The 27,004-nt window shown below is 43.0% G+C and overlaps 1 protein-coding gene across 2 annotated transcripts in view; it reads right to left on the reverse strand.

Moving 5' to 3' along the window:
• The window catches only part of LOC101610487 (TATA-box binding protein), a 32,264-nt gene extending 14,085 nt beyond the window's left edge, over positions 1–18,179 (reverse strand). The window contains exons 1-3 of one of the 2 annotated variants that reach the window (XM_045159782.1): positions 18,079–18,179; positions 10,890–11,051; positions 5,048–5,418 (exon numbers count right to left, since the gene is read on the reverse strand). In XM_045159782.1, the coding sequence (XP_045015717.1) occupies positions 5,048–5,418; positions 10,890–10,943 (425 nt within the window). In that variant the 5' untranslated portion in view covers positions 10,944–11,051; positions 18,079–18,179. Of the gene's footprint in view, positions 1–5,047; positions 5,419–10,889; positions 11,052–17,776; positions 18,053–18,078 lie in introns of those variants that run through there. The other variant, XM_004651066.2, reaches the window with a different exon arrangement.
• Between the last annotated feature and the right edge of the window lie 8,825 nt (positions 18,180–27,004).

Raw genomic sequence — 27,004 nt, forward strand, 5'->3', positions numbered from 1 at the left:
AAAATAATTTTTTTGTTGTTTTTCAAGGTAGGGTTTAGAAGAAATGCTTTTGAAGGTTTTTAAGATTTTAAAAATTTTATTTGAGAATGGGTAAACAAGGGCCTCCGGCCAATGCAAACTCTAGACACATGTATCACTTTGTTCATCTGCCATATGTGGGCACTAGGAAATCGAACATGAACCATCAGGCTTTATAAGCAAATGTTTTTAACTGCTGGGCCATTTCCCAAACAGAAATACTTTTATTAAAAACATGTTATTTAAATTTATTTGAGAGAGATAGGAAGAGACAAATAGCTGGGCATGGTGGTGCACGCCTTTAATCCCAGCACTAGGAAGGCAGAGGCAGAAGGATTGTAGTGAGTTTGAAGCCACCCTGAGACTACATAGTGAATTCCAGATCAGCCTGGGCTAGAGTGAGACCCTCCCTTGGAAAATAAAAAAAAAGAAAAGAAAAATGCAAATAGAGAGAGAGGATGGTCATGCCAGGGCCTATAGCAACTGCAAATGAACTTCGGAAGCATGTACCACCTTGTGCATTCAGCTTATGAGGTACTGGAGAATTGATCCTGGGTCCATGGGCTTTGCCTGCAAGCACCATAACAGCTAAGACAGGCCACTTTATCTTTTGAAGGTCACTATATTTTTCAAGCAGGAAGAAAGAGAGAGAACAGGTACACAGGGCATCTAGCTACTGCAAACAAACTCCAAATGCATGTACCACTGTGCATCTGGCTTTGCTTGGGTCCTTAGGCTTTGCAGGCAGGTGCTTTAACCAATAAGCCCCAGAAATACTTTTTTAAAATATATTTTATATATTTAAGAGAGAATGGGTGGGTAAGGGCCTCCAGCCATTAAAAACAAACTTTCAGATGCATGTGCCATCTTGTGCATCCGGCTTTACATGGGTACTGAGGAATCAAACCTGGATCCTTTGGTTTTTCAGGCAAGCACCTTAACCACTGGGTGAGCCCCCAGAAATGTGTTTAAATAGTTTTGTTATTTTTTTTTTCAAGGTAGGGTTTCACTCTAGCCCAGGCTGGCCTGGAAAATCACTACGGAATCTCAGGGTGGCCTCGAACTCACAGTGATCCTCCTACCTCTACCTCCCAAGTGCTGGGATTAAAGGCATGCATCACTACGCCTGGCTTGTTATTTGTTTTTGAGGTAGGGTCTCACTCTATAGCCCAGGCTGACCTGGAATTCACTCTGTAGTTCCAGGCTGGCCTAAAAACTAACAAAGATCCTCCAACCTCTGCATCTTGAGTGCTGGGATTAAAGGCATGTGCCACCATACCCAGCAGAAAGACTTTTGAAATCCAATGGCCGAAAAATCTTGTTGAGAGCTAGATACAATGGTGCATGTTTGTAATTCTAGCATTCAAGATAGATACTAAGGCATGAGGATTGCCAAGAGTTATATTTCATTCTGAACTACATACCAAATACTAAGCCAGCAAACATTACTAAGTAGAATCCTATCCCAAGAATACAAAATGTCTGTCTGTCTGTCTGTCTGTCTGTCTGTCTATCTATCTATCTATCTATCTATCTATCTATCTATCTATCTATCTATCTATATAAACAAAATTAAAGAAGCAAAAACTCGTAAGTTTGAGGCCAGCCTGAGACTACACAGTTAATTCTAGGTCAGCCTGGGCTAGAGCAAGACTACCTCAAAAATAAAAAGAAGCCGGGCATGGTGACACATGCCTTTAATCCCATCACTCAGGAGGCAGAGGTAGGAGCATTGCCATGAGTTTGAAGCTACCCTGAGACTACATACTGAATTTCAGGTCAGCCTGGGCTAGAGTGAGACTCGACCTTGAAAAACAAAAAATAAAACAAACAAAAAAAGAGACAGCAGGGCTGTAGGGATTGCTTAGCAGTTAAGGAGTTTGTCTGCAAAGCCAAAGGACCCAGGTTCAATTCCCTAGGACCCACGTTAGCCAGATGCACAAGGGGGCACATGTGTCTGGTTTGTCTGCAATAGATGGAGGCCCGGATGCACCCATTCTCTCTCCCCCTCCTTCCCTCCCTCTTTCTCTGTCAAATAAATAAAAACAAATAAATAAATATTTTTTGAAAAAAGAGACAGCAGGGCTGGAGAGATGGCTTAGCGGTTAAGCGCTTGCCTGTGAAGCCTAAGGACCCCGGTTCAAGGCTCGGTTCCCCAGGTCCCACGTTAGCCAGATGCACAAGGGGGCGCACGTGTCTGGAGTTCGTTTGCAGTGGCTGGAAGCCCTGGCGCGCCCATTCTCTCTCTCTCCCTCTATCTGTCTTTCTCTCTATGTCTGTCGCTCTCAAATAACTAAATAAAAAATGAACAAAAAATATTTTAAAAAAAAACCTGCATTGCTGTATGTGGGTTTTAAAAAAAATAAAAATAAAAATAAAATTTAAAAAAAAAAGAGACAGCAAAAAAGAATTTTTTTTTTCCCCCCGAGGTAGGGTCTCATTCTAGCTCAGGCTGACCTGGAATTCACTAAATAGTATAAGGGCAACCTTGAACTCATGGTGATCCTCCTATTTCTAAGGCATGCACCACCACACCCGGCGAAAAAATTTCTTTAGGACATTGGTTTTATTTTTTTTCATTTTTATTTATTTATTTGAGAGGACAGAGAGAGAAAGAGGCAAACAGAGAGAGAATGGGCGCGCCAGGGCCTCCAGCCACTGTAAACCAACTCCAGATGCATGTGCCACCCCCTGTGCATCTGGCTAATTGTGGGTCCTGGGGAATCGAGCCTCGAACTGGGGTCCTTAGGCTTCATAGGCAAGAGCTTAACAGCTAAGCCATCTCTTCAGCCCGGACATTGGTTTTCTTTGATCAATCATGAAGTCAGGTAGAGTTGTTTTTTTGTTGGGGGGGGTGGGGTTTCAAGGTAGGGTCTCACACTCCCTGATGCTGACCTGGAATTCACTATATAGTCTCATGGTAGCCTTGAACTCATGGCAATCCTATCTTTGTCGCCCAATGCTAGGATTAAAGGTGTGTGCCACCACACCTAGCTCATCAGGTAGATTTTGCATGTTTTCATTGCTCCATCACTTATTTCCAGGGACTACTAAAAGAAAATTCCTGTTATACTATATAGTTTGTAATATGTAAAAATAGATTTAAGTCAGGTGTGGTATTATACACCTTTAATCCCAGCACTTGGGATGCAAAGGTTAGGAGGACTGCTGTGAGTTTGAGGTCACTGTGAGGCTACATAGTGAATTCCTGGTCAGCCTGGGCTAGAGTAAGACCCTACCTGGAAAGCAAAAAAAAAAAAAAAGGCCATGCTGGGCATGGTGGCACATGCCTTTAATCCGGAGGCAGAGATGGGAGGATCGCTGTGAGTTCAAGGCCTCCCTGAGACTACCTAGTGAGTTCCAGGTCAGCTTGGGCTAGAGTAAGACCCGTATCTTAAAAAACTAAAAATAAAACAACAACAACAACAACAAAAAGGTCTGACCTTGGTACTGTATTATTTAACATTTCAGGCACAGCATGTCTATCTAAGAACTACAGACTTAGGTGTATCCATCACACATTTTGTCATGTACTAGTAAGAACATTCTATTTAATTATTTAATTCTTGGGCTGGAAAGACGGCTCAGTTAAGGAGCTTGCCTGCAATGCCTAAGGACCCAGGTTCAAATTCTCAGCACCTATGTAAAGCCAGATGCACAAAGTAGTACTTGCATCTGGACTTCACTTGGAGTGGTCGGTGGCTCTGTTGCACCCATTCTCTATTTGCCTATTTCTCTTTGTTAAAAAAATAAATAAAAAGAATATTTTTAAAATATTTAATTCAAGACAGGCGTGGTGGCACACACCTTTAACCCCAGCACTTGGGAGGCAGAAGTAGGAGGATTGCCATGAGTTTGAGGCCACCCTGAGACTACACAGTGAATTTCAGGTCAGCCTGCGCTACAGTGAACCCCTATCCTGAAAAATAAACAAACAACTTAATTCTTCATAAAGATGTAACATTTGGAGGTCACTGACTGTCCACCCAGTAGGAGTCTTCACAGTGGAAAGAGTAATGTAGCCCTATAAATGTAAGAAATGAGTGTCCCAAGTTGGTTCTAAATTGTGAATTTCTTTCTTTCTTTGTTTTTCAAGGTAGGGTCTCACTCTAGCTCAGGATGACCTGGAATTCATTCTATAGTCTCAAGGTAGCCTTGAACTCATGGCAATCCTCATACCTTTGCTTACCAAGTGCTGGGATTAAAGGCGTGCACCACCATGCCCAGCTCTAAACTGTGATACTTTTAAATGGGTGTACCAGGGCCTCTAACTACTGCAAACAAACAACAAATGCACGTGCCACCTTGTGGCATCTGGCTTACATGGGACCTGGAGAACTGAACCTAGGTCCTTAGGCTTTGCAGGCAAGTGCCTTAAATGCTAAGTCATCTCTCCAGACCTAAATTGGGATTTTTAACCCAAAGTGCAAACTTGAATGCATGTAGAAATCAAAAAAGCATGTAAGACAGGAGTAGTGTAGACAAAGGAGAGCTAGGATGAAGGTAAGGTTTCAGTTTTGGGGTAATAGTTGATATGCATGATTACACACCACTTATTTACAAAAAATGATCAGAGCTGGGTGTGGTGGTACACGCCCTTAATCCCAGCACTGGGGAGGCAGAGGAAGGAAGATCGCCACAAGTTCTGGGTCACCATGAGACTACATAGTGAATTCCAGGTCAGCCTGAGCTACCTCAACAAAACAACAAACAAAAAAAAAAAAAAGAAAGAAAGAAAATGTCTATACTATCAGTGAAACCTAGCCTTCATTTTAGTGGCCCAATACATAAACATAAGCTATTCTATGCCTGAAGTCATTAGGAGAGGCTTTTGCTGAGGGCACCAACTCACTCTACAGCTCGTTCCCTGTTAACAACAGATGAAGTCACATGTGACACAGAACTGTCACTGGGCCACTCTCCTAAGTAAATCTACTATTTGAAAGCAGAGTGCAACACAGCTCCAAGAGCCTCCTCTGGAACAGTGAGGACACATACACAGATACATACACACATGCCAAATACTCACTGCAGCTGTGGGACAATCCCAGAACTCTCAGAGGCTGGTGTGGCAGGAGTGATGGGGGTCATAGGGGTCATTGGAGATGGGTACAGGGGAGTGGTGCCTGGCAAGGGTGCAGTGGTCAGAGTTTGAGAATGAAAGAGCTGTGGGGTCTGTCCTGAGGACCCCTGTGTGGACTGCTGGGATGTTGACTGCTGCACTGAAGATGCTGCCTGCGGTTGCTGCTGTTGTTGTTGTTGTTGCTGCTGCTGCTGCTGCTGTCTTTGTTGCTCTTCCAAAATAGACAGGCTATTCGTGTTCTGAATAGGCTGTGGTGTAAGTCCTGTGCCATAAGGCATCATTGGACTAAAGATGGGGATCCCAGGAGTCATGGCACCCTATGGAAAGCAAAGAAAATTAATTAGGACACTGGTGTTGAGTATTTTGGGCCTTGTCTGGTAGAATTCAGGTGAGGCATGTAAAGGCAGATAGTGAGTCTAATAGGTCATTAACATATGTTATTCTCATATACATCACTTACTTCTTTGGTATTAAAAATAGTGAGTGAGCCAGGCGTGGTGGCGTACGCCTTTAATCCCAGCACTTGCGAGGCAGAGGTAGGATTGCCGTGAGTTTGAAGCCACCCTGAGACTACATAGTGAATCCCAGGTCAGCCTAGGCCAGACTAAGACCCTACCTCAAAAACAAATTGTAAGCAAAAGCTTAAGATTTAGAATATTTCTGCTACTTATCACATGCAAGAACTTGAGAAAGACACTCAGCCTCCCAAGAATACCCAAAGAATAAGGAACAAAACTAAGCAGACGTATGTCCCCATTTAAGGTATAATCCTACTAGCATATGAGGAGTACCACATTTACTACAAATCTGTTTCTACATGAATAATCAATTATATGGTCAAGCCAGGCATGGAGGCACATGCCTTTAATCCCAGCACCCATGAGAAACAGATAGGAGCATCACTGCAATTTTTTTTTTTTTTTTTTTTTTTGAGGTAGGGTCTCACTCTAGTCCAGGCTGACCTGGAATTCACTATGGAGTCTCAGGGTGGCCTTGAACTCACAACGATCCTCCTACCTCTGCCTCCTGAGTGCTGGGATTAAAGGCGTGCGCCACTACACCCGGCTGCATCACTGCAATTTTGAGGCCAGCCTGAGACTACACATTAAATTCCAGTTCAGACTGAGAGTAAGACCCTACCTTAAAAAAGAAAAAAAAATTTATATGACCAATTGCTTTGAGGTCCCTTCACATGTGTTCAAGATGACAGGCTAATAGATTAGTTCTATATTACTCAAAGAAATTGAGCATTTATTCTACCAAAAGCATAAATCAACAAACAAAATCTATCAAGTAGCATCAGTCTGCTTTCCTTTTTTTTTTTTTTTTCCAAAGTAAGGTCTCACTTTAGCCCAGGCTGTAGTCCCAGGATGGTCTTGAACCCACAGCAATCCTCCTAACTCTGCCTCCCACATGCTGGGATTAAAGGCATGTGCCACCACACCCACCTTTTTGTTTTATTTATTGTTTGATTTTTCAAGATAGGGTCTCACTCTAGCTCAGGCTGACCTGGTATTCTCCATGTAGCCTCAGGGTGTGCATGACCATGACTTACTAACATACTTGGCTTTTTATTTGCTTTCCAGGTAAGGTTTCACTCTAGCCCAGGCCTAGAATTTACTATGTAGTCTCAGGGTGTCCTTGAATTCATGGCAATCCTCCTACCTCTGCCTCCCCAGTGCTGGGATTAAAGGCATGTGCCACCACGCGCAGCTTTTTAAATTTAAAATTTATTTTATTTCTTTGAGAGAGACAAGAGCACACCAGGGCTTTCGATCACTGCAAATGAACTCCAGGTGCATGAACCACCATGTGCTTCTGGCTTACATGGGTCCTGGGGAATTGAACCTGGGTCCTTTGGCTTCACAGGCAAGCACCTTTAACTGCTAAGCTATCTCTCCAGTCCTCCTTTCTTTCTTTCTTTCCTTTTTTTAGGGGGGCAGTTTGGGGGGGGGATCTGAAGTAGGATCTCACTCTAGCCCAGGTGTACCTGGAATTCACTGTGCAGTCTCAGGCTAGTGTGCCATCACACCCTGCAATAAATATTTTTTTAAAAAGTGTTAAGGGCTGGAGGAATGGCTTAGTGGTTAAGGCATGTGCCTGCAAAGCCAAAGGACCCAGGTTCGATTCCCCAGGAACTATGTAAGACAGAATCACAAAGTGGTGCATACATCTGAAATTCGTTTACAGCAACTAAAGGCCCTGGAGCACACATTCTCTCTCTCTCTCTATTTATCTATCTACTTCTCTCTCTCTTAAGTAAGTGTTTATTTTTTTTAAATGTTAACAAGCCAGAAGTGGTGGTACACACCCTTAATCTCATCACTGGAGTGGCAGAGGTAGGAGTTTTATTTATTTTGTTTTATTTATTTTGGGTAAATACTTTAGGATTGCTAGGTCACATATAGTTGTGTGTTTAGCTTTATTAAAAAAGGGGGGTGGGCTTAGCTGGGTGTGGTGGCACATGCCTTTAATCCCAGCACCCAGTGAGTTTGAGGCTACCCTGAGACTATATAGTAAATTTCCAGGTCAGCCTGAGCTAGAATGAAACCCTGACTCAAAAAACCAAAAAAAAAAAAAAAAAGGAAAAGAAAGAAAAAAGTGTTAACAAACCAGGCATGGTATGCCTTTAATCCCAGCACTCCAGAGGTAGTGGTAGGAGCATCATCAAGAGTTCAAGGCCATCCTGAGATTACACAGTAAATTCCAGGTCAGCCTGGGCTAAAGTAAGACCCTATCTCAAAAAACAAAAAGTGAGACAGGTGTGATAGCGCAGGCCTTTAATCCCAGCACTTGGGGGGGTGGGGAGGAACAGATGGTAGGAGGATCACCATGAGTTCAAGGTCACCCTGAGACTACATAGTGAAATCCAGGTCAGCCTGAGCTAGAGTTAGGCCCTACCTTAAAAAAAAAACAGTGTTAACAGCCACATTAACCAACAGTGTGATCAATTTTGTTTTTATTTTGGTGTGTCTAGGTGCATGTGCAACACAGTGGCATATAAAAATCAGAGAACAATTTTCAGGAAAAGTTCTCACCTTACACCTTGTTTGAGGCAGGGTCTCTAGTCATAGGTACAATGGTCAGCTTGTGAGCTTCTGGGAAATTATCATATCTGTTCTTCATTTCAACATAGGTATAACTGGGATTACAGAAGCCTGCCACAGCTTCCAATTTTTTTTTTTTAATGTGGGCCTAGGGATTTGAACTCAAGTGCTCAGAGTTCTGTGGTAAAGATGTGATAAAAGATCAATCATCTTCCCAGCTCACACTAGCCCAGGTTAACCTGGACCTCACTCTGTAGTTCCAGGCAGGACTTGGACTCACAATTGAGTCCTGGGTGCTGGGATTAAAGGCATGTGCCACCACACCCAGCTAAGCCCACCCCCCTTTTTTAATAAAGCTAAACACACAACTATATGTGACCTAGCAATCCTAAAGTATTTACCCAAAATAAATAAAAACACAACATACATAACTGTTTCTAGTATCTTCATTCATAACAGCCACAAACTGGAAACAACTCATATGTCAGAGACAATAGATACTTGGCAATTAAAAGAAACAGGGCAGGCATGGTGGTGCACGCCTTTAATCCCAGCACTCAGGAGGCAGAGGTAGGAGATTAGCTGTGAGTCTGAGGCAATCCTGAGACTACATAGTGAATTCCAGGTCAGCCTGGGCTAGAGTGAGACCCTACCTCGAAAAACAAAAACAACAACAAAAAAGAACACAGGGGGATGGGGAGCATATATTATATGGCAAAATTAAATGTTTAGGGCTGAAGAGATGGCCTGGAAGTTGAGGCACTTGCCTGCAAGACCTATACCCATGTAAAACAGATGCATAAAGTGGTACATGTGTCTGGAGTTTGTTTGCAATGGCTAGTGACCCTGGCATGCCCATTCTATCTATCTGCCTTTCTCCCTCTCTCTCTATCTCTATCTATCTCTATCTGCCTTTCTCCCTCCCTTTATCCCCCCCCTCAAGTAAATAATTTAAAAAAAACTGTTTACAAAAAAAATTAAAAATAACTGTTTAGGGCTGGAGAGATGGCTTAGCAGTTAAGGTGCTTGCCTGCGAAGCCTGAGGATTCAGGTTCAATTCCCTGGAACCCACATAAGCCAGATGCACATAGTGGCGCATGTGTCTGGAATTTGTTTGCAGTAGCTAGTGACCCTGGCATACCCATTCTTTCTATCTTCCTCTTTCTCTCTCTCTCTCTCTCTCTTAGTAAATGTTTTTTTTTTAAAAAAAAGTAACTGTTTAGAAAAATAAAAAATAACTGCTTAGGGCTGGAGAGATGGCTTAGCAGTTAAGGCACCTGCTTGTGAAGCCTAAGGATCCAGGTTAGATTGCCCAGAACCCACATGAGCCAGAACTGGAGTGAGACCCTACCTTGAAAAACAAAACAAAGAAAAAAAATATGCCGGGTATAGTAGCCCACGCCTTTAATCCCAGCACTCGGGAGGCAGAGGTAGGAGGAGCACCATGAGTTCAAGGCCACCCTGAGACTTCATAGTGAATTCCAGGTCAGCCTGGACTAGAGTGAAACCATACCTTGAAAAACAAACAAACCAAAAAAACAAAAACAAACACACACAAAAAAGCTTCAGCAGTCAACTGCAAAGAACAAGAAGGGACTTTCCATGGTAAATGAAGCGTCCTACAGTTTACAGTATATGTAGTTATGAAAATGTATACTTTGAGGTAGGATCTCGTTCTAGCCCAGGATGACGTGGAATTTACTACGTAATCTCAGGGTGGCCTCAAACTCAGTGATCCTCCTACCTTTGCCTCCCAAGTGCTGGGATTAAAGGTGTGTACCTCACCTGGCTCAAGACCAGCCATTTTATAGACAAACACATATTTTAGGTACCAAATGAATGCAAATAAAAAAAACTATTGTAGGGTTGGAGAGAGGCTTAGTGGTTAAGGCACTTGCCTGAAAAGCCCAAGGATCCAAGTTCAATTCTCCAGTCCCACATAAACCAAATAAACATGGCATATGCATCTGGAGTTTGTTTGCAGTGGCTATAAACTATGACGGGCCCATTTCCTCCCTCCCTATCTCTGCCTCCAGAGTGCTGGGATTAAAGGCATGCACCACCACACCCACCTTTTTTTTTTTTTTTTTTAATTTTCAAGGTAGGGTCTCACTCTAGCCCAGGCTGACCTGGAATTAACTCTGTAGTCTCAGGGTGGCCTTGAACTCACTGTGATCCTCCTACCTCTGCCTCCCAAGTGCTGGGATTAAAGGTGTGCACCACCTTGCCCGGCTCACACCCAACTTTTTGTTAGTATTTATTTGATTTATCTGAAAGAGATGAAACCTGGCTTGGTGATGCACACCTTTAATCCCAGTACTTGGGAGGCAGAGATAGGAGGATCTCCAAGAGTTTGAGGCCACCCTGAGACTACAGAGTGAATTCCAGGTCAGCCTGGACTAGAGTGAGACCCTACCTCAAAAAACCAAAAAAAAAGAAGAAAAAGTTTGAGGGGATAGGGAGATGGCCCAGTAGTTAAGGCACTTGCCTATAAAGCTTAAGGACTAGGATTCGATTCTCCCGTACTCATGCATTTGGAATTCATTTGTAGTGGCTGGAGGTCCTGAAATGCTTTTTCATTCATATTATCTCTCTTTCTCCAAAAAATAAATAAAAATATTTTTTAGAAGTTTGAAAAACACACAAGTCTACTTTCAGTAGTAGATGATTAAATGCCTTTGTGTTGTCTCTCTGAAAGAGCTCATGACTACCCTCCACGTCCCTCCCTCCTGCTCTATTACCTGTGGGGAGGCCAAGCCCTGAGCATAAGGTGGCAGGCTGTTGTTCTGATCCATGGTGTTCACTTTCTTCAGCACTCAGTCTTTCCTACAGCATCCCCTGCACACTCCTTAGAAACTTCCTCAGTTCTCTGGGTTATCTTCATACACCAAGAAATAATGATGCTGGTTGGAAAAAAGTTTGAAGTTTAATGGAAGTACAGAGGGAAAGTCTTACAACCAGTTTTGTAGTTATATAAAATAAAAGCAGTAAGTTATTTTGGGATAAATTTGTTTCTAATATTACTTTTATTTATTTGAGAGAGAGAGGAGGCAGAGAGAGAATGGGTGCTCCAGGGCCTCCAGCCACTGCAAACTCCAGACACACATGCATCTGGCTTATGTGGATCCTAGGAAATTGAACCTGGGCCCTTAACTTATAATCCTAAAGCTTATGTTTCCTATGAGCATATACAAATCAACACAGACAAAAACTGTATTGCTATGTGCTTAAATATTCTAACAGAATTAAGGTGTCAAAACTAGCATTTAAAACTTTGCAAGGGGCTTGGGAGATGGCTCAGCAGTTAAATGTACTTATTTGCAAACCCTGGAGGCCCAGGTTAGAGTCCCTAGTACCCATGTAAAGCCAGATACACAAAATGGGATGTATCATGGGTGGAGTTTGCTTGCAATGGCAGAAAGCTCTAGCATACACACACACACACACACACACTCTCTCTCTCTCTCTCTCTCCCTCCCCTCCCCCGCCCCAACCAAATAAATACTAAAACAACAACAAAAACTTTTGGACTCAAGAAATGACTTAAAGGTTAAGGTGCATGCCTGCGAAGCTTAATGACCCAGGTTCAATTCTCCAGGTTCCACATAAGCCAGATGCACATGGTGGCACATGCATCTGGAGTTCATCTATATTGTCTAGAGGCCCTGATGCTCCCATTCTCATTCTCTTGCTCCCTCCCTCTCTCTGTCTCTAACAAATAAATAAAAATAAATCCCCCCCCCAAAAAAAAGTTTTTTAAAAACAACTTTTTTTCCCCAAGGCCACTGTGCCTTGCTCTAGCCCAGGCTGACCTGGAATTCACTATGTAGTCTCAGGGTGGCCTCAAACTCACAGTGATCCTCCTACATTTGCCTCCCGAGTGCTGGGATTAAAGGCATGTGCCACCATGCTCGACAAAAAACAACTTTTGAGGCCCAGAGTGGTGGCTGATCTTAAGCTCAGCAATTCGAAGGCTAAACGAAAAAGACTGCTGTGAACTCAAGGCCACACTAGGCTACAGAGTGAGTTCCAAGTCAACCTGGGCTACAATGAGGACTTGCTTCACGTTTGACTCTTAGATACTGTGTAAACCAGATACACAAGGTGATGCAGGTGTACAAGGTCACACATGTACATAAGGTGGCGGATCATCTGGAGTTTTATTACAAAGGCTGGAAGCTCTAGCCCACCAATTCTTTCTCTCTCTGGGCATAGTGGCTCACACCTTTAATCCCAGCACTCAGGAGGCAGAGGTAGACGGATAGCTGTGAGTTTGAGGCTACCCTGAGAGTACATGATGAATTCCAGGTCAGCCTGGGCTAGAAAGAGGACCTACATCAAAAGGAAAAAATGAGGTCAGTATTGGTGGTGGACATCTCTTATCCCAGTACTTGGGAGGCAGAGGTAGGACTGCCAAGAGTTCAAGGCCATCCTGAGACTACATAGTGAATTCCAGGTCTATAGCGAGACCATGTATCAAAAAACCACAAAAAAAAAAAAAAAAAAAGCCAAGAATAAACAGTAAATTCCAGGTCAGCCTAAGCTAGAGTGAGGCTCTACCTTGAAAAACAAAAACCACCACCACCAAAAAAAAAAAAAAAAAAACAATTCTTTTTTTCCTTTTTTTTTTGAGGTAGGGTCTTGCTCTAGCCCAGGATGACTTGGAATTCACTATGTAGTCTAAAGGGAGCCTCAAACTCACAATGATTCTCCTACCTCTGCCTCCCAAGTGCTGGAATTAAAGGTATGCACCACAATGTCTGGCAAAACCTAATTGTTTTTTGTTGTTGAATATTTTTCTAATTTGGGGGAGCGCAGATACAGACAGAGTGGGTGCACAAGGGCCTCAAGCCACTGCAAATGAACTCCAGATGCATGTGTCATCATGTGGACCTGGCATTATGTGGGTACCAGGGAATCAAACCTGTGTCCTTGGGCTTCCACAGGCAAGTTTCTTTTTAAGTTTTTTTTAATTTAATTTTATTTATTTGACAGAGAGAGAGACAATGGGTATGCCAGTGTTTTCAGCTGCTATAAATGAACTGCAGAGGCATGCACCACTTTGTGCATCTGACTTCAGTGGGTTCTGGGGAATTGAACCTTGAACCTTTGGCTTCTCAGGCAAGTGCTTGGTCTTCTCTCCAGCCCAAAATCTAATTCTTTTTTGTTGTTGTTTATTTTTATTCATTTATTTGAGTGTGACAGAGAGAGAAAGAGAGAGAAAGAGAATGGGTGTACCAGGGCCTCCAGCCACTGCAAATTCCAGACGTGTGCACCCCCTTATGCATCTGGCTAACGTGGGTCATGGGGAATCAAGCCTCGAACCGGGGTCCTTAGGCTTCACAGGCAAGCGCTTAACTGCTAAGCCATCTCTCCAGCCCCAAAATCTAATTCTTAAGCAAGTCATATATTATTGGATCATAACACTTATTAAGCACTGGATATACATCAGTATGAGACCAAGTTCAGCTTTACACCCTTCATAAAGTCTTAGGGATAAAGTTCCATGAATAATGAATTGGACCCAAAATTCTTTCATGTGATTGATTATTGAGTTGCAATTTGGAAGGCAGAGGTAGGAGGACTGCCATAGGTTCAAGGTCACCCTGAGACAACATAGTGAATTCCAAGTCAGCCTGAACCAGAGGGAAACCCTACTTCAAAAAAAACTAAGAAAGGGGGGGGGAGGCTGAGCGTGTTGGTACATGCCTTTAATCGCAGTACTCGGGAAGCAGAGGTAGGATGGCTGTGAGTTTAAGAACACCCTGAGACTACATAGTAAATTCCAGGTCAGCCTGGGCTAGAGTGAAACCCTACCTCGAAAAAACCAAAATGAGAGAGAAATAAAAGATCAGCCACTGGGAGGGCAGAGCCAGCAGAAGTGACAAGATGGCCTCTATTGCCAGCACCTGGGCTCTGTGGCTCCTTGAGTTGGGCCTGTGCATGCAGGAGGCCACAACTAGGTGCCATTAGGACCTCTACCTCAGCTGTGAGAGTGGTCCTGATGGTGTGGTAGGCCCTGGATGCCTAATGCTCTGGAGGAACTTAAGATTTTATTTAAGTGTGTGGGACAGAATATGAATTCTTCCTCCTCCACCATGAATGAAGAACCTGACACTCTGTCAGTAGTTAATCAGCTATGAGACTTAGTGGCAGATTTACACATAGAAGAGTCATCATCCAGGATCAGGGATGTCTGCCTTGCCTGATTTTATTTATGGACCATCCCAACCCCCCTGTTGTGCACTGAGCTTTGCTTGTTCTTCGATACTTGGCAGAATATCCTGCAAAAAAAAAGATGAAAAGAGAACCTGGTATGATGATATGCTTGCAAAACATTAAACAAAAGACTATTCCAAGAGAAACAAAACTTCTGGCCTCTGAAATCCATATTCTTCAATCCTCCAACATGGCAGATGGTGATAGTTGTAATGAAATGAATTCAGGTCAAAGGAAACCTGTTTTTTCTGGAAAATACAAACAAGCATTGGTCTTGATATCCATGACCTTGCAGTGCCTAGCACTACCTTCACAAGATCTTCATAATGGGAGGAAAAGATGATGACATCACAATAAAAAGGAAACTAATGGAGGGAGGGGATATACTGGAGAGTGGATTTGTGAAGGGGAAAGTAGGGAAAGGAATTATCATGGTTTGTTGTCTGTAATTATGGAAGATGTCTATTTAAAAAGTTTAAAAAAGCCGGGCGTGGTGGCGCATGCCTTTAATCCCAGCACTTGGGAGGCAGAGGCAGGAGGATTGCCATGAGTTCAAGGCCACCCTGAGATGACAGAGTTAATTCCAGGTCAGCCTGGACCAGAGTGAGACCCTACCTCGAAAAACCAAAAAAAAAAAAAGTTTAAAAAAATTAAAGGTGGGGCTGGAGAGATTGCTTAGTGGTTAATGCGTTTGCCTGCAAAACCAAAGGACCTTGGTTTGATCCCTCAGGACCCACATAAGCCACATGAGCAAGGTGGCACATGAGTCTGGAGTTGGTTGGCAATGGCTAGAGGCTCTGGCACACCATCCATTCTCTTCCTACCTCTCTCTCTCTCTGCCTCTTGCTCTCTCAAATAAATAAATAAGCTTTTAAAAAAATAAAAGTGTTATTAGCTTTATTTTTCAAATGGCTGTCCAAAGACTTGTGGTGCAAATCCTTTCAGATTTGAATGCAGAGGCTTTGACATCAGCAATAGCATCAACCAAGGTCATGGAAAAAAAAGGCTACACTGATGCACAAGGTGGCATATGTGTCAGGTTTCGTTTGCAGTGGCTAGAGGCCCTGGCACACCCATTTTCTCTATCTGCCTCCTTCTGTCTCTCTCTCAAATAAATAAATAAATATATTTTTTTAAAAAGGCTAGAGAGATGACTCTGCAGTTAAGGCTCCTGCCTGCAAAGCCAACAGACCCAGGTTCAACTCCCTAGGACCCATGTAAGCCAGATGCACAAGGTAGCACATGGGTGTGGAGTTTTGCAGTGGCTGGAGGCTTTGGAGCATTCTCTCTTCTTCTTCCTCTTTCTTTCTCTTCAAATGAATTTTTTTTTCCCTTTTTTTCAAGGTAGGGTCTCACTCTAGCCCAGGATGACGTGGAATTCACTGTGTAGTGTCAGGGTGGCCCCAAACTCTTGGCGATCCTCTTACCTGTTTCCTGAGTGCTGGGATTAAAGGCATGTGCCACCATGCCACCTCAAGTGACTTTTTATTTTTAAAGAGAAGAGAATACCATCCTTGGCATCAAACAATTTTATATGGGCTGAAGAGATGGCTTAGTGGTTAAGGTGCTTGCCTGAGAAGCCTAAGGATCCAGGTTCAATTCTCTATGTCCCACATTAGCCAGATGCACATCATGGTGTATGCATCTGGAGTTCGCCTGCAGTGGCTAGAGACACTGGTGCACCCATTCTCTCTCTCTCTGTCTGTCTCTAATAGATAAGTAGAATAAAAAAGAATTTATTTATTTTAAAAAAGTTCGATATGAAAGGTACACATATAACTACTGTAAAAACTTAGTATGCACTAATTCTTGAAGGCCAAAACTGGCACACATTTTCAATCTTTGCTTCCAGTGCTGTGCCTGACATTAGCATGTGATCGTAATGAATACACAAATGCCATGGAAGAGAATACAGACTAAAAGTCGAGTACTCTAAAGGGAGGTCAGTGTGAAAGCACACCAGAAACCATCTTACATGGGTACAGCAAAGGGGATAGAAATGTAAATATCAGCACTACAAGCAAAAGAAAACTGAAGCTGGGCATGGAGGTGCACGCCTTTAATCCTAGCACTTGGGAGGCAGAGGTAGGAGGACTGCCATGAATTCAAGGCCACCCAGAGACTATATAGTGAATTTCAGATCAGCCTGGGCTAGAGCAAGACCCTATCTTGAAAAACGAAAAAAAAAGATAAAAATCAGAAAGTTGCCAGGTGAGGTGGCTCATACCTTTAATCCCAGCACTCAGGAGGTAGTGGCAGGAGGATCACCATGAGTTCCAGGCCACCTTGAGACTACATAGTGAATTTCAGGTCAGCCTGGACTAGAGTGAAACCCTACCTTGAGAAGTTAAAAGAAAAAAAAAAAAAATCAGAAATTCACAGCAGATGAAAGACAGCAGCTACAGGTAGGGGTCACCTTATCAGGAGTATGAGAGGTTAGTTACATAATGAAAACAATAAATGGATTTTAAGGTACAGCATAAATATCTCCTTTGGCATAAGTAGATATATTTGAGAAAACTGGAGTGAAAACTCAATTTCAGGGATTACAGCCAAGAGGTAATAAGGATAGGAGTTAAAGCCCAAAGTATGACCAGAGATTTATCCAGAACCTTTGGTATCTACAGATCACTTTTTGCAAATTAAGCTCACAGAACTGGTTTGTAACATAAGATTGGGGCGGACTGGAGAGATGGCTTACAGGTTAAGGTGCTTGCCTGCAAAGCCTAAGGACCCAGGTTCAATTCTCCAGGACCCATGTAAGCCAGATGCACAAGTGGCACATGCATCGTTTGCAGTGGCTAGAGGCCCTGCTGCACCAATTCTTTCTAATAAATAAATGCCTTTCTTAAAAAAAAAAAAAAAGATTGAGGACTTTTAGGCAAGCTATTCAGAGGTCATCTCACATCGAGATGGCACAAAATTTCTTTCCTCACCTGTCTCAATCAAAATGCAGTAATCACTGCACTATCTTACCCATAGACTCTGTATCGTCTTCATCTTTTGGCAATTAAGCCATCAAGTTGGAGATTAAGAAGCAATCAAACTAATTCAAGCTTCTGCTTCACTCAGTCTGACATCTTTTCCCAGAAAGGCCTAGGTAGAGCTTTGGGAAATCACGCTGACCTAAGCCTACACAAAGTAGAGCGCGGGTCAATAAATTGGCCTTATAGCAAGCTCTAGCCTGTGTGAAGTCTCAGATTTCTGACACGATGTTAGAAGTCCAAGCGCCACTTTCTAATAAAACCATCCTTGCTGGGAGCAAAATGTGCTGGCATAGTCGGGCGTGGTGGCGCATGCCTTTAATACCAGCACTCAGGAGGCAGAAGTAGGAGGATCGCCGTGAGTTCGAGGCCACCCTGAGACTACATCATGAATTCCAGGTCAGCCTGAGCTAGTGATACCTTACCTCGAAAAAACAAAACAAAACAAAACGGGCTGGCAGAGGCCTGAGTGAAACTGGAGAAGCTGCTGAGGTCTGTGGTGATGTCTGGTTCTGGTGCCGGTGCCGGTGTCGGCGCGGGCGCCTCACAGCACCCGGTATTCAGCGTCAGGTCTCGGGGCCGCCGAAGGTGCGGCCCGGCGGCTGGTACACGCCCAGCGGACCCAGCACGCGCTAAGAAACGCTCCCAGCAAGACCACGACGCGGCCTCTCCGCAAGGGTCACCTTCGCCGAGGCCCAAGCAGAGAAAAGGCTGAATGGACCGTTACCTGACCACTGCGGTGGCGATGGCGCACCCGCGGAAACCAAGCGGCACCGGCTCCCAGGAGCCCAAACCGGCGACACGGCTCGACCGAGAGTCTGACGCGCGCTGACCGCGTCACTTCCGCCAGCTCCGCCCCTCGCCTTAGCGTGCGCTCCCTGAGCGCGCCGGGCCTAGCGCTCCTGAGGGCTCCTGTGGGCTCCTGAGCGTTCCTTCGCTCCTCGCGAAAGCGAGGGCGGAGCTTCCAGCAGTTCCTGGGTGGGTGCTCTCCTGCCAGAAGCTAGCTAGCCTGCCTGCCTGCCTGCCTTCCTTCCTTTCCTCTTTTGTTCCCTTGTTTGTTTTTTCCAGGTAGAGTCTCATTCTAGCCCAGGCTGACCTCGAATTCACTATGTAGTCTCAAGCTGGCTTCAAACTTACGGCGATACCTTTGCCTCCTGAGTGTTAAGTTTAAAGGCCTGAGCCATCATGGCCAGCTTGTTTAATTGATTGATTGATTGATTGATTGATTGATTTTTTTTTCCTTGAGGCAAGGGTCTCACTCTAGCCCAGGACGATCTAGAATTCACACAGGTGGATATATGTCTACTAGGTGAATGCCCTAGGCATAGGGCGTTTTTTATTTGTTTGTTTTTCGAGATAGGGTCTCTTTTTAGGCCAGAGCTAACAGGAAATATGTAGTCTCAGGTTGATCTAGAACTCATGAAGATCCTCCTACCTCTGCCTCCCGAGTGTTGGGATTAAGGGCATGAGCCACCATGCCCGGCTTGTGATAGCGCTTTTGACTTCAATAATTACTGATGGGTAAAGGAGCAAGGCTGCTATGATGTATGCTAGTTGTTTTGGTTACTTAGAAGTAGGAGGAAGCCAGGCATTGTGGTGCAAGCCTTTAATCCCAGTACTGGGGAGACAAAGGTAGGCACCAGACATCACTGAGAGTTCAAGGCCAGCCTGGGCTAGAGCAAGACCCTACCTAGAAATACCCTCTGCCCCTCCCCCCAAAAAGTGGGAAGGATGACGGGGTGAGGGCTAGTATTAAATTTGAATAACATGGAGATGGCACAAGTACCTGGAAGAGAGGAGTCAAGATACTATTAGTTTCTACAGATTTTAGAAGTTGTTGAGGTTTTCGTTATGGAGAAAAAAAAGGAGGGGATAAAGGCGTTGGAATGTGGAAAAGAGGTTGGAAAGAGGGAAAGTATATGAGTTGTATGTGGGAAGAGTAGACCATTAATATTCAGAGTTATTACTAAAAGGTGTGTTTGCTGGGTATGTTGTCTTGATTCCTCTCATTCTGGTTGATTTTATAGTGCTTGCTATTTGTCTTTTTTTTTAACTTTTTTTGCTGTTGTTGGTTTTTCTAGGTAGGGTCTCACTCTGACTCACGCTGACCTAGAATTAACTATGTAGTCTCCGGGTGGCCTCGAACTCACGGTGATACTCCTACCTCTGCCTCCAGAGTGCTGGGATTAAAGGTACATACCACCATGCCTGGATTTTTTAAACAATTTTTATTGACAACTTCTATAATTATAGACAATAAATCATGATAATTCCTTCCTCTCCCCCACTTTCCAATCCACAAATCCACTCTCCATCATATCGCCCATGGTAAAGCCCTCCTTCCCCTCACTTTCCCTTTTGAAACTCCATTCTTCATCATATCTCCTCCCCCTCTCAATCAGTCTTTTATTTTGATTTCATGATATTTTACCTCATATTATGATGGTCTTGTGTAGGTAGTGTCAGGCACTGTGGGTCATGGATATCCAGGCCATTTTGTGTCTGGAAGAGCACAATGTAGTCCCGCCCTTCCTTTGGCTCTTAGAATTCTTTCCACCACCTCTTCTGCAGTGGACCCTGAGCCTTGGAAGGAGTAATAGAGATATTGCAGTGCTGAGCACTCCTCTGTCACTTCTTCCCAGCACCATCAGGCCTTCTGAGTCATTCAAAGGCCACTACCATCTGAAAAGAGCAGGTTTTCTACCAAAAGTGAGAGTAGCGTTAATATACAAGTATGAACATTAGGAGAAGTGTTTACTGGGCAGTTTGATGAGCATAATATATACATTTAGCCAGACAGCAGCAGGCATTACACCCCTAGGTGGTCATGACTACCCCAGTTTTAGGTTTTCAGTATCAGTTATGTATTCCTTCCCATGGAGAGGGCCTCCAGTCCAATTAGAGGGCAGTTGGTTTTCACCATGATAGACATGCCACGATTGCACCTGTTGGCTCATTTGGCCTGGCTGGCCAAATATAAGGCTTGCAGTGTCCACTGTTAAGTATCTTCACTAGTGATTTCTCTCTCTCCCATTCTATTACATGCAGAATGGCTTCTTCCAGCTTTATGTCAGCTGGTCAGCATAGAGGAGGTTATCAGCTCAGTTCCAGCAGGATTTCTCAGTGGCCTTGCAGCCCAAGTATGTGGAGTCTTCAGCAATAGGGTCTTAACAGGTATTCCTTGTGGGAAACCAAGGGCCTTGGCAATGGCCTGTAATGTTTGGGGGCCATTGGGGACCTCCCTGGCCAGCAACTCAATGGAAGGTATCCCATCCCTGGCACTGAAAATTTTCTAGTAACAAGCTACAGCTCCTGAGTGTTCTATTGTCCAAAAAAGTAGGTTTCCATATGATTTATTTATATCCTCTTAGATTTTGATTAGCCCACCCTCCACCTTTCCTTTACTCAATCTCTTCCCCTGGCCTCACTAAGGCCTTTTCACCCCAATTAATCTATTCTTCTATTTAAATATATACAATACCATCTGTTGCAGTCTGGTTCACATTGCTGTCAGAAATCACCCAACCAAGAGCAGCTTCTGGGAAAAAGAGGTTTATTTTGGCTTACAGGCTTGAGGGGAAGCTCCACAATGGGAGGGGAAAACGATGGCATGAGCAGAGATGGACATCACCCCCTGGCCAACATAAGGTGGACCACAGCAACAGGAGGGTGTGCCAAACACTGGCATGGGGAAACTGGCTATAAAGCCCATAAGCCCGCCCCCAACAATACACTCCCTCCAGGAGGCATTAATTCCCAAATATCCATAAACTGGGGAGGTAGCATTCACAATACCTAAGTTTATGGGGGACACCTGAATCAAACCACCACACCATCCTATTAAGTATTCCCCTTCCTTTCTATTCCCTTTATATCTTTTCTAGCTTACTGACCTCTGCTGAGTTTTCTTCCTACTCACACAGAAGTCCAATCATCGATAGCTAGTATCCACATATGAGAGATAACATGTGATGTTTGGCTTTCTGGGCCTGGGTTACCTCAATGAGTATAATCCTTTCCAGATCCATCCTTTTTTTTTTTTTTTTTTGCAAATTTCATAACCTCATTTTTCTTTACAGCTGAGTAGAAGTCCATTGTGTAAATGTGCCATATCTTCATTATCCACTCATCAGTTGAGGGACATCTAGGCTGGTTCCATTTCCCAGCTATTGTGAATTGAGTGGCAATATAAACATGGTTGAGCAAGTATTTTTAAAGTAATGAGATGAGTCCTTAGGATATATGCCTAGGAGTGCTATAGCTGGGCCATATGGTAGATCTATTTTTAGCTGTCTTAGGAACCTCCATACTGATTTCCACAATGGCTGGGCCAGATTTCATTCCCATGAACAGTGTAGAAGAGTTCCTCTTTTACCACAACCTCAACAGCATTTATGGTCATTTGTTTTCATGATAGTAGCCAATCTGACTGGAGTGAGATGGAATTTTAACATAGTTTTAATCTGCATTTACCTGATGACTAGGGATGTAGAACATTTTTTTAGATGCTTATATGCCATCTGTATTTCTTCTTTTGAGAACTCTATTTAGTTCCATTGTTCATTTTTTAATTGGCTTGTTTGATTTCTTATTATTTAACTTTTTGAGTTCTTTGTATATCCTAGATATTATTCCTCTGTCAGATGTATAGCTGGCAAAGAATTTTTTTCTCATTCTGAAGGTTGCCTCTTTGCTTTATTCACAGTGTCCTTTGTCATACAAAGTATTTGGAATTTCATGAGATCCCAGTGATTAATCTGTGGTTTTATTGCCTGAGCAATTGGAGTTATATTCAGAAAGTCTTTGCCAAGACTAATATGTTGAAGGGTTTCCCCTACTTTTTCCTCTAGCAGTTTCAGAGTTTCAGGTCTGATATTAAGGTCTTTAATCCATTTGGACTTAGTTTTTGTGCATGGAGAGAGAGAAGGATCTATTTTCATCCTTTTACAGATACATATCTGGTTTTCCCAGCACCATTTGCTGAAGAAGCTGTCTTTTCTCCAATGAGTTTTTTTGGCACTTTTGTCGACTATCAGGTGGGCTATAGCTACCCAGACTTACATCTGGGTCCTCTGTTCTGTTCCATTGATCTCCATGTCTGCTTTTGTGCCAGTACCATGCTGTTTTTGTTACTATGGCTCTGTAGTATAGGTTAAAATCAGGTATGGTGATACCACCAGCCTTGTTTTTGTTGCTCAATATTGTTTTAGATATTCAAGATTTTTTTGTGTGCTTCCAAATGAATTTTTGGATTGTTTTTTATTTCCATAAAGAATGCCATTAATATTTTGATGGGTATTGCATTAAATGTGTAGATTGCTTTTGGTAAGATTGTCATTTTCACAATATTGATTCTTCTGATCCACGAACAAGGGATGTCTTTCCATTTCCTAGTGTCTTCTGCAGTTTCTGTCTTGAGTGCTTTAAAGTTTTCATTGTAGTGGGCTGGAGAGATGGCTTAGCAGTTAAGCGCTTGCCTATGAAGCCTAAGGACCCCAGTTTGAGGTTTGATTCCCCAGGACCCTTGTTAGGCAGTTGCACAAGGGGGCACATGCGTCTGGAGTTCATTTGCAGTGGCTGGAGGCCCTGGCGCACCCATTCTCTTCTCTCTTTCTATCTGCCTCTTTTTCTCTCTGTCTGTCGCTCTCAAATAAATAAATAAAAATAAACAAAAAAAATTAAAAATAAAGCTTTCATTGTAGAGATCCTTCACTTCCTTAGTTAGGTTTATTCCAAGATACTTTACTTTTTTTCCCAAGGTACTTTTTTTTTTTGATGCAATTGTAAATGGGAATGCTTCTCTGATTTCATCCTCTGTGTGTTTGTTTTTAGCATATAGGAAGGCTACTGACTTCTGTGTGTTTATTTTGTATGCTGCTACATGGCTATAGGTATTTGTCAGCTCTAACAGTTTGCTGGTAGAATCTTAGGGTCCTTTATATATAGAATCATGACATCTGCAAATAATAACTTGATCTCTTCCTTTCCAATTTGTATCCCTTTTATGTGTGCCTCTTGCTTTATTGCCATGGCTAAGACTTTCAGTACTATATTAAATAAAAGTGGTGACAGTAGACACCCTTGTCTTGTTTCAATTAGTCTCTCTTTTGTTTTGATGTCATGTTTTCCTCCTATTATGAGGGTCTTGTAAAGGTGGTTTTAGGCACTGTGAGGTTATGGATATCAAGGCCAGTTTGTATCTGAAGGATTGCATTGCAAGCAGTCCTACCCTTTCTTTGGTTCTTACATTCTTTCTGCCACTTCTTCCACAATGTACCCAGAGTCTTGGGAGGTATAATAGAGATGTTTCAGTGCTGAATACTCCTCTGTCACTTCTTCTCAGCACTATGGTGTCTTTTGGGTCATCTTAGTGATCACTACCATCTGAGGTAGGGTCTCACCCTAGCCCAGAGTTATGTGGAACTCACTCTGTAGTCCCAGGCAGAATACACATTCCTTTCACCAACACAATGAGATTTCTCTAAAATAGAACATATGCTATGACACAAAGCACATTGAAATTCAGGAAAATTCAAGTAATTCCTCCTATTCTATTTGATCACAATAGGATAAAACTACAAATCAATAGCAAGAAAACCTATAGCACATACACAAACTTATTGAAATTAAACAGTATATTACTGAATGATGAGTGGGTTATTAAAGAAGTCAAGAAGGGCTGGAGAGATGGCTTAACGGTTAAGGCACTTCCTGTGAAGCAAAAAGACCTAGGTTCAATTTCCCAGGACACACACATAAGACAGATGCACAAGGTGGCACATTTGCCTGGAGTTCATTTATAGTGGCTAAAGCCCCCGGTGCACCCCTTCTCTTCCTCTGTCTCTTTCCCTCCCTCCCTCTCTCTCTCTCTTTCTGCCTCTTTCTCTGTGTCAAAAAATAAAATAAAATAAAGTTTATAGAAAATTGAGAAGAAAATGAAAAAATTTCTAGGGCTGGAAAGATGGTTCAGCTTTTAAAGGCAGTTGCTTACAGAGCCTGATGGCCCAAGCACAGGAGGGGCCCAGGTTGTTTTTGGAAAAACAGGTCTAGGTAAGAGATAGAAATTATTTTTTATTTTATTTATATTTATTTATTTATTTTATTTATTTATTTATTTATTTTTGGTTTTTCGAGGAAGGGTCTCACTCTAGTCCAGGCTGACCTGGAATTCACTCTGTAGTCTCAAGGTGGCCTTGAACTCTCAGCAATCCTCCTACCTCTGCCTCCTGAGTGCTAGGATTTAAGGCATGCACCACCAAGCCTGGCAGCCCTAGAATTCTTATCTCTAATCAGGAGAGTGTGGTGGTTGCACACCATTAATTCCAGCACTCGGGAGGCAGAGGTAGGAGGATTGCTGAGAGTTCAAGGCTAGGAGGATTGCTGAGAGTTCAAGGCTACCTTGAGACTACAGAGTGAATTCCAGGTCAGCCTGGACTAGAGTGAGACCCTTCCTCGAAAAACCAAAAACAAACAAAAAAAAAAAGCTAGGGCTGGAGAGATGACTTAGCAGTTAAGCACTTGCCTGTGAAGCCTAAGGACCCCAGTTTGAGGCTTGATTCCCCAGGACCCACATAAGCTAGATGCACAAGGAGGTGCATGCATCTGGAGTTGGTTTGTAGTGACTGGAGGCCCTGATGTACCCATTTTCTCTATCTGCCTCTTTGTCTGTCTGTCACACTCAAATAAATAAGTAAAAGTTAAAAAAAAAAACAACTAATTTTATCAAGTGCAGGCCATCCTGCCTTTTTACTTTTAGGGATCACTTTTACCTAAAAGAGTTATCTGAGTTCTCTCATAAGAACCCAGCCAAAAAAAAAAAAAAAAAAAAGAGCCCAGTCCACAGAGTGTATTCTTCCACCTCAACTAATCTAATCTTGAAAATCCCACACTGAGATTTGTTTCTCAAATTGTCAGTTGGAGATTAACCATCACAAAGTCCATTTTTATTTTTACTTTTTTAAACATTTATTTATTTGTGAGAGTAAAAGAGGCAGAGAGAGAGGGAGGAGGGCAGAAGGATGCTAGGGCCTTCAGCCACTGCAGAGGAACTCCAGATGCATGCACCCCCTTGTGTATCTTTTACGTGGGTCCTAGAGAATTGGGTCCTTTGGCTTTGCAGGCAAATGCTTTAACGGCTAAACCATCTCTCCAGCTCATTTATTTTTAGTTTTGGATTTTCAAGTTAGGAGCTCGCTGTAGCCCAGGCTGAGTTGCAATTCCCTATGTAGTCTAAGGCTGACCCCAAACTCACAGAGATCTACTACCTCTGCCTCCTCTTGAGTGCTGGGATTAAAGGTGTACACCACCATGCCTGGCTTTTACTATTTCTTAATCCTGTCTGTTATATTGATACAGGATTTTGGGATTCAGGAGGGGTCCCCCAGAATTTATGAACCCCAAGTTTTGGGTTCTGTACTACCTTTAATAAAGAATTAATAGCCAGGTGTGGTGGCACACACCTTTAATCCCAGAACCCAGCAGGCAGAAGTAGGAGGATCACCATGCGTTGGAGGCCATCCTGAGACTACATAGTGAATTCCAGGTCAGCCTGGGCTACAGTGAGACTACCTCAGGGAGAAAAAAGAATAAAGCTAGACTCAAGAAGGATAAATTATGAATTACTAAGTTTATTAAGGGGAAATCACAAACTGTGGGGTTTATTTAAGGGAGACATGCTCTCATGTGGAAACTATAGTTTATAGGGTTCATTAAAGAGAAATTGATGGCACATTAAAGAGAAATTGGTGGCACATGCCTTTAATCCCAGCACTCAGGAGGCAGAGAGGTAGGAGGATCGCTGTGAGTTCGAGGCCACCCTAGGACTACATAGTTAATTCCAGGCCAGCCTGGGCCAGAGTGAGTCCCTACCTTAAAGAGAGAGAGAGGGAGAAACTGAGGTCTTTAGAAAAGGACAAGAACAGGGCTGGAGAGATGGCTTAGCGGTTAAGCGCTTGCCTATGAAGCCTAAGGACCCCGGTTCAAGGCTTGATTCTCCAGGACCCACGTTAGCCAGATGCATAGGAGGGCTCACGTGTCTTTCTCTCTCTCTGCCTCTTTCTCTCTGTCATTCTTAAATAAATAAAAATAAACAAAAAATTTTAAAAAAATGGCCAAAGAAGTTATATGTTTTATAAGATTTGACGTTTATGAGTCTAGTTAAAAAAAATAAATCAGGGCTGGAGAGATGGCTTAGCAGTTAAGCGCTCGCCTGTGAAGCCTAAGGACCCCAGTTCAAGGCTCTATTCCCCAGGACCCACATAGCCAGATGCACAGAAGGCACACGTGGTGTCTGGAGTTCGTTTGCAGTGGCTGGAAGCCCTGGCTTGCCCATTCTCTCTCTCTCACACACACACATTCTTTCTTTTTTTTTTCTTTTTTTCTTTTTTTTTTAATTTTTATTAACATTTTCCATGATTATAAAATATATCCCATGGTAATTCCCTCCCTCCCCACCCCCACACTTTCCCATTTGAAATTCCATTCTCCATCATATTACCTCCCAGTTACAATCATTGTAATTACATATATACAATATCAACCTATTAAGTATCCTCCTCCCTTCCTTTCTCCACCCTTTATGTCTCCTTTTCAACTTACTGGCCTCTGCTACTAAGTATTTTCATTCTCACACAGAAGCCCAGTCATCCGTAGCT

Source organism: Jaculus jaculus, chromosome 9 (assembly GCF_020740685.1).
Source record: "Jaculus jaculus isolate mJacJac1 chromosome 9, mJacJac1.mat.Y.cur, whole genome shotgun sequence".
Taxonomy (NCBI): domain Eukaryota; kingdom Metazoa; phylum Chordata; class Mammalia; order Rodentia; family Dipodidae; genus Jaculus; species Jaculus jaculus.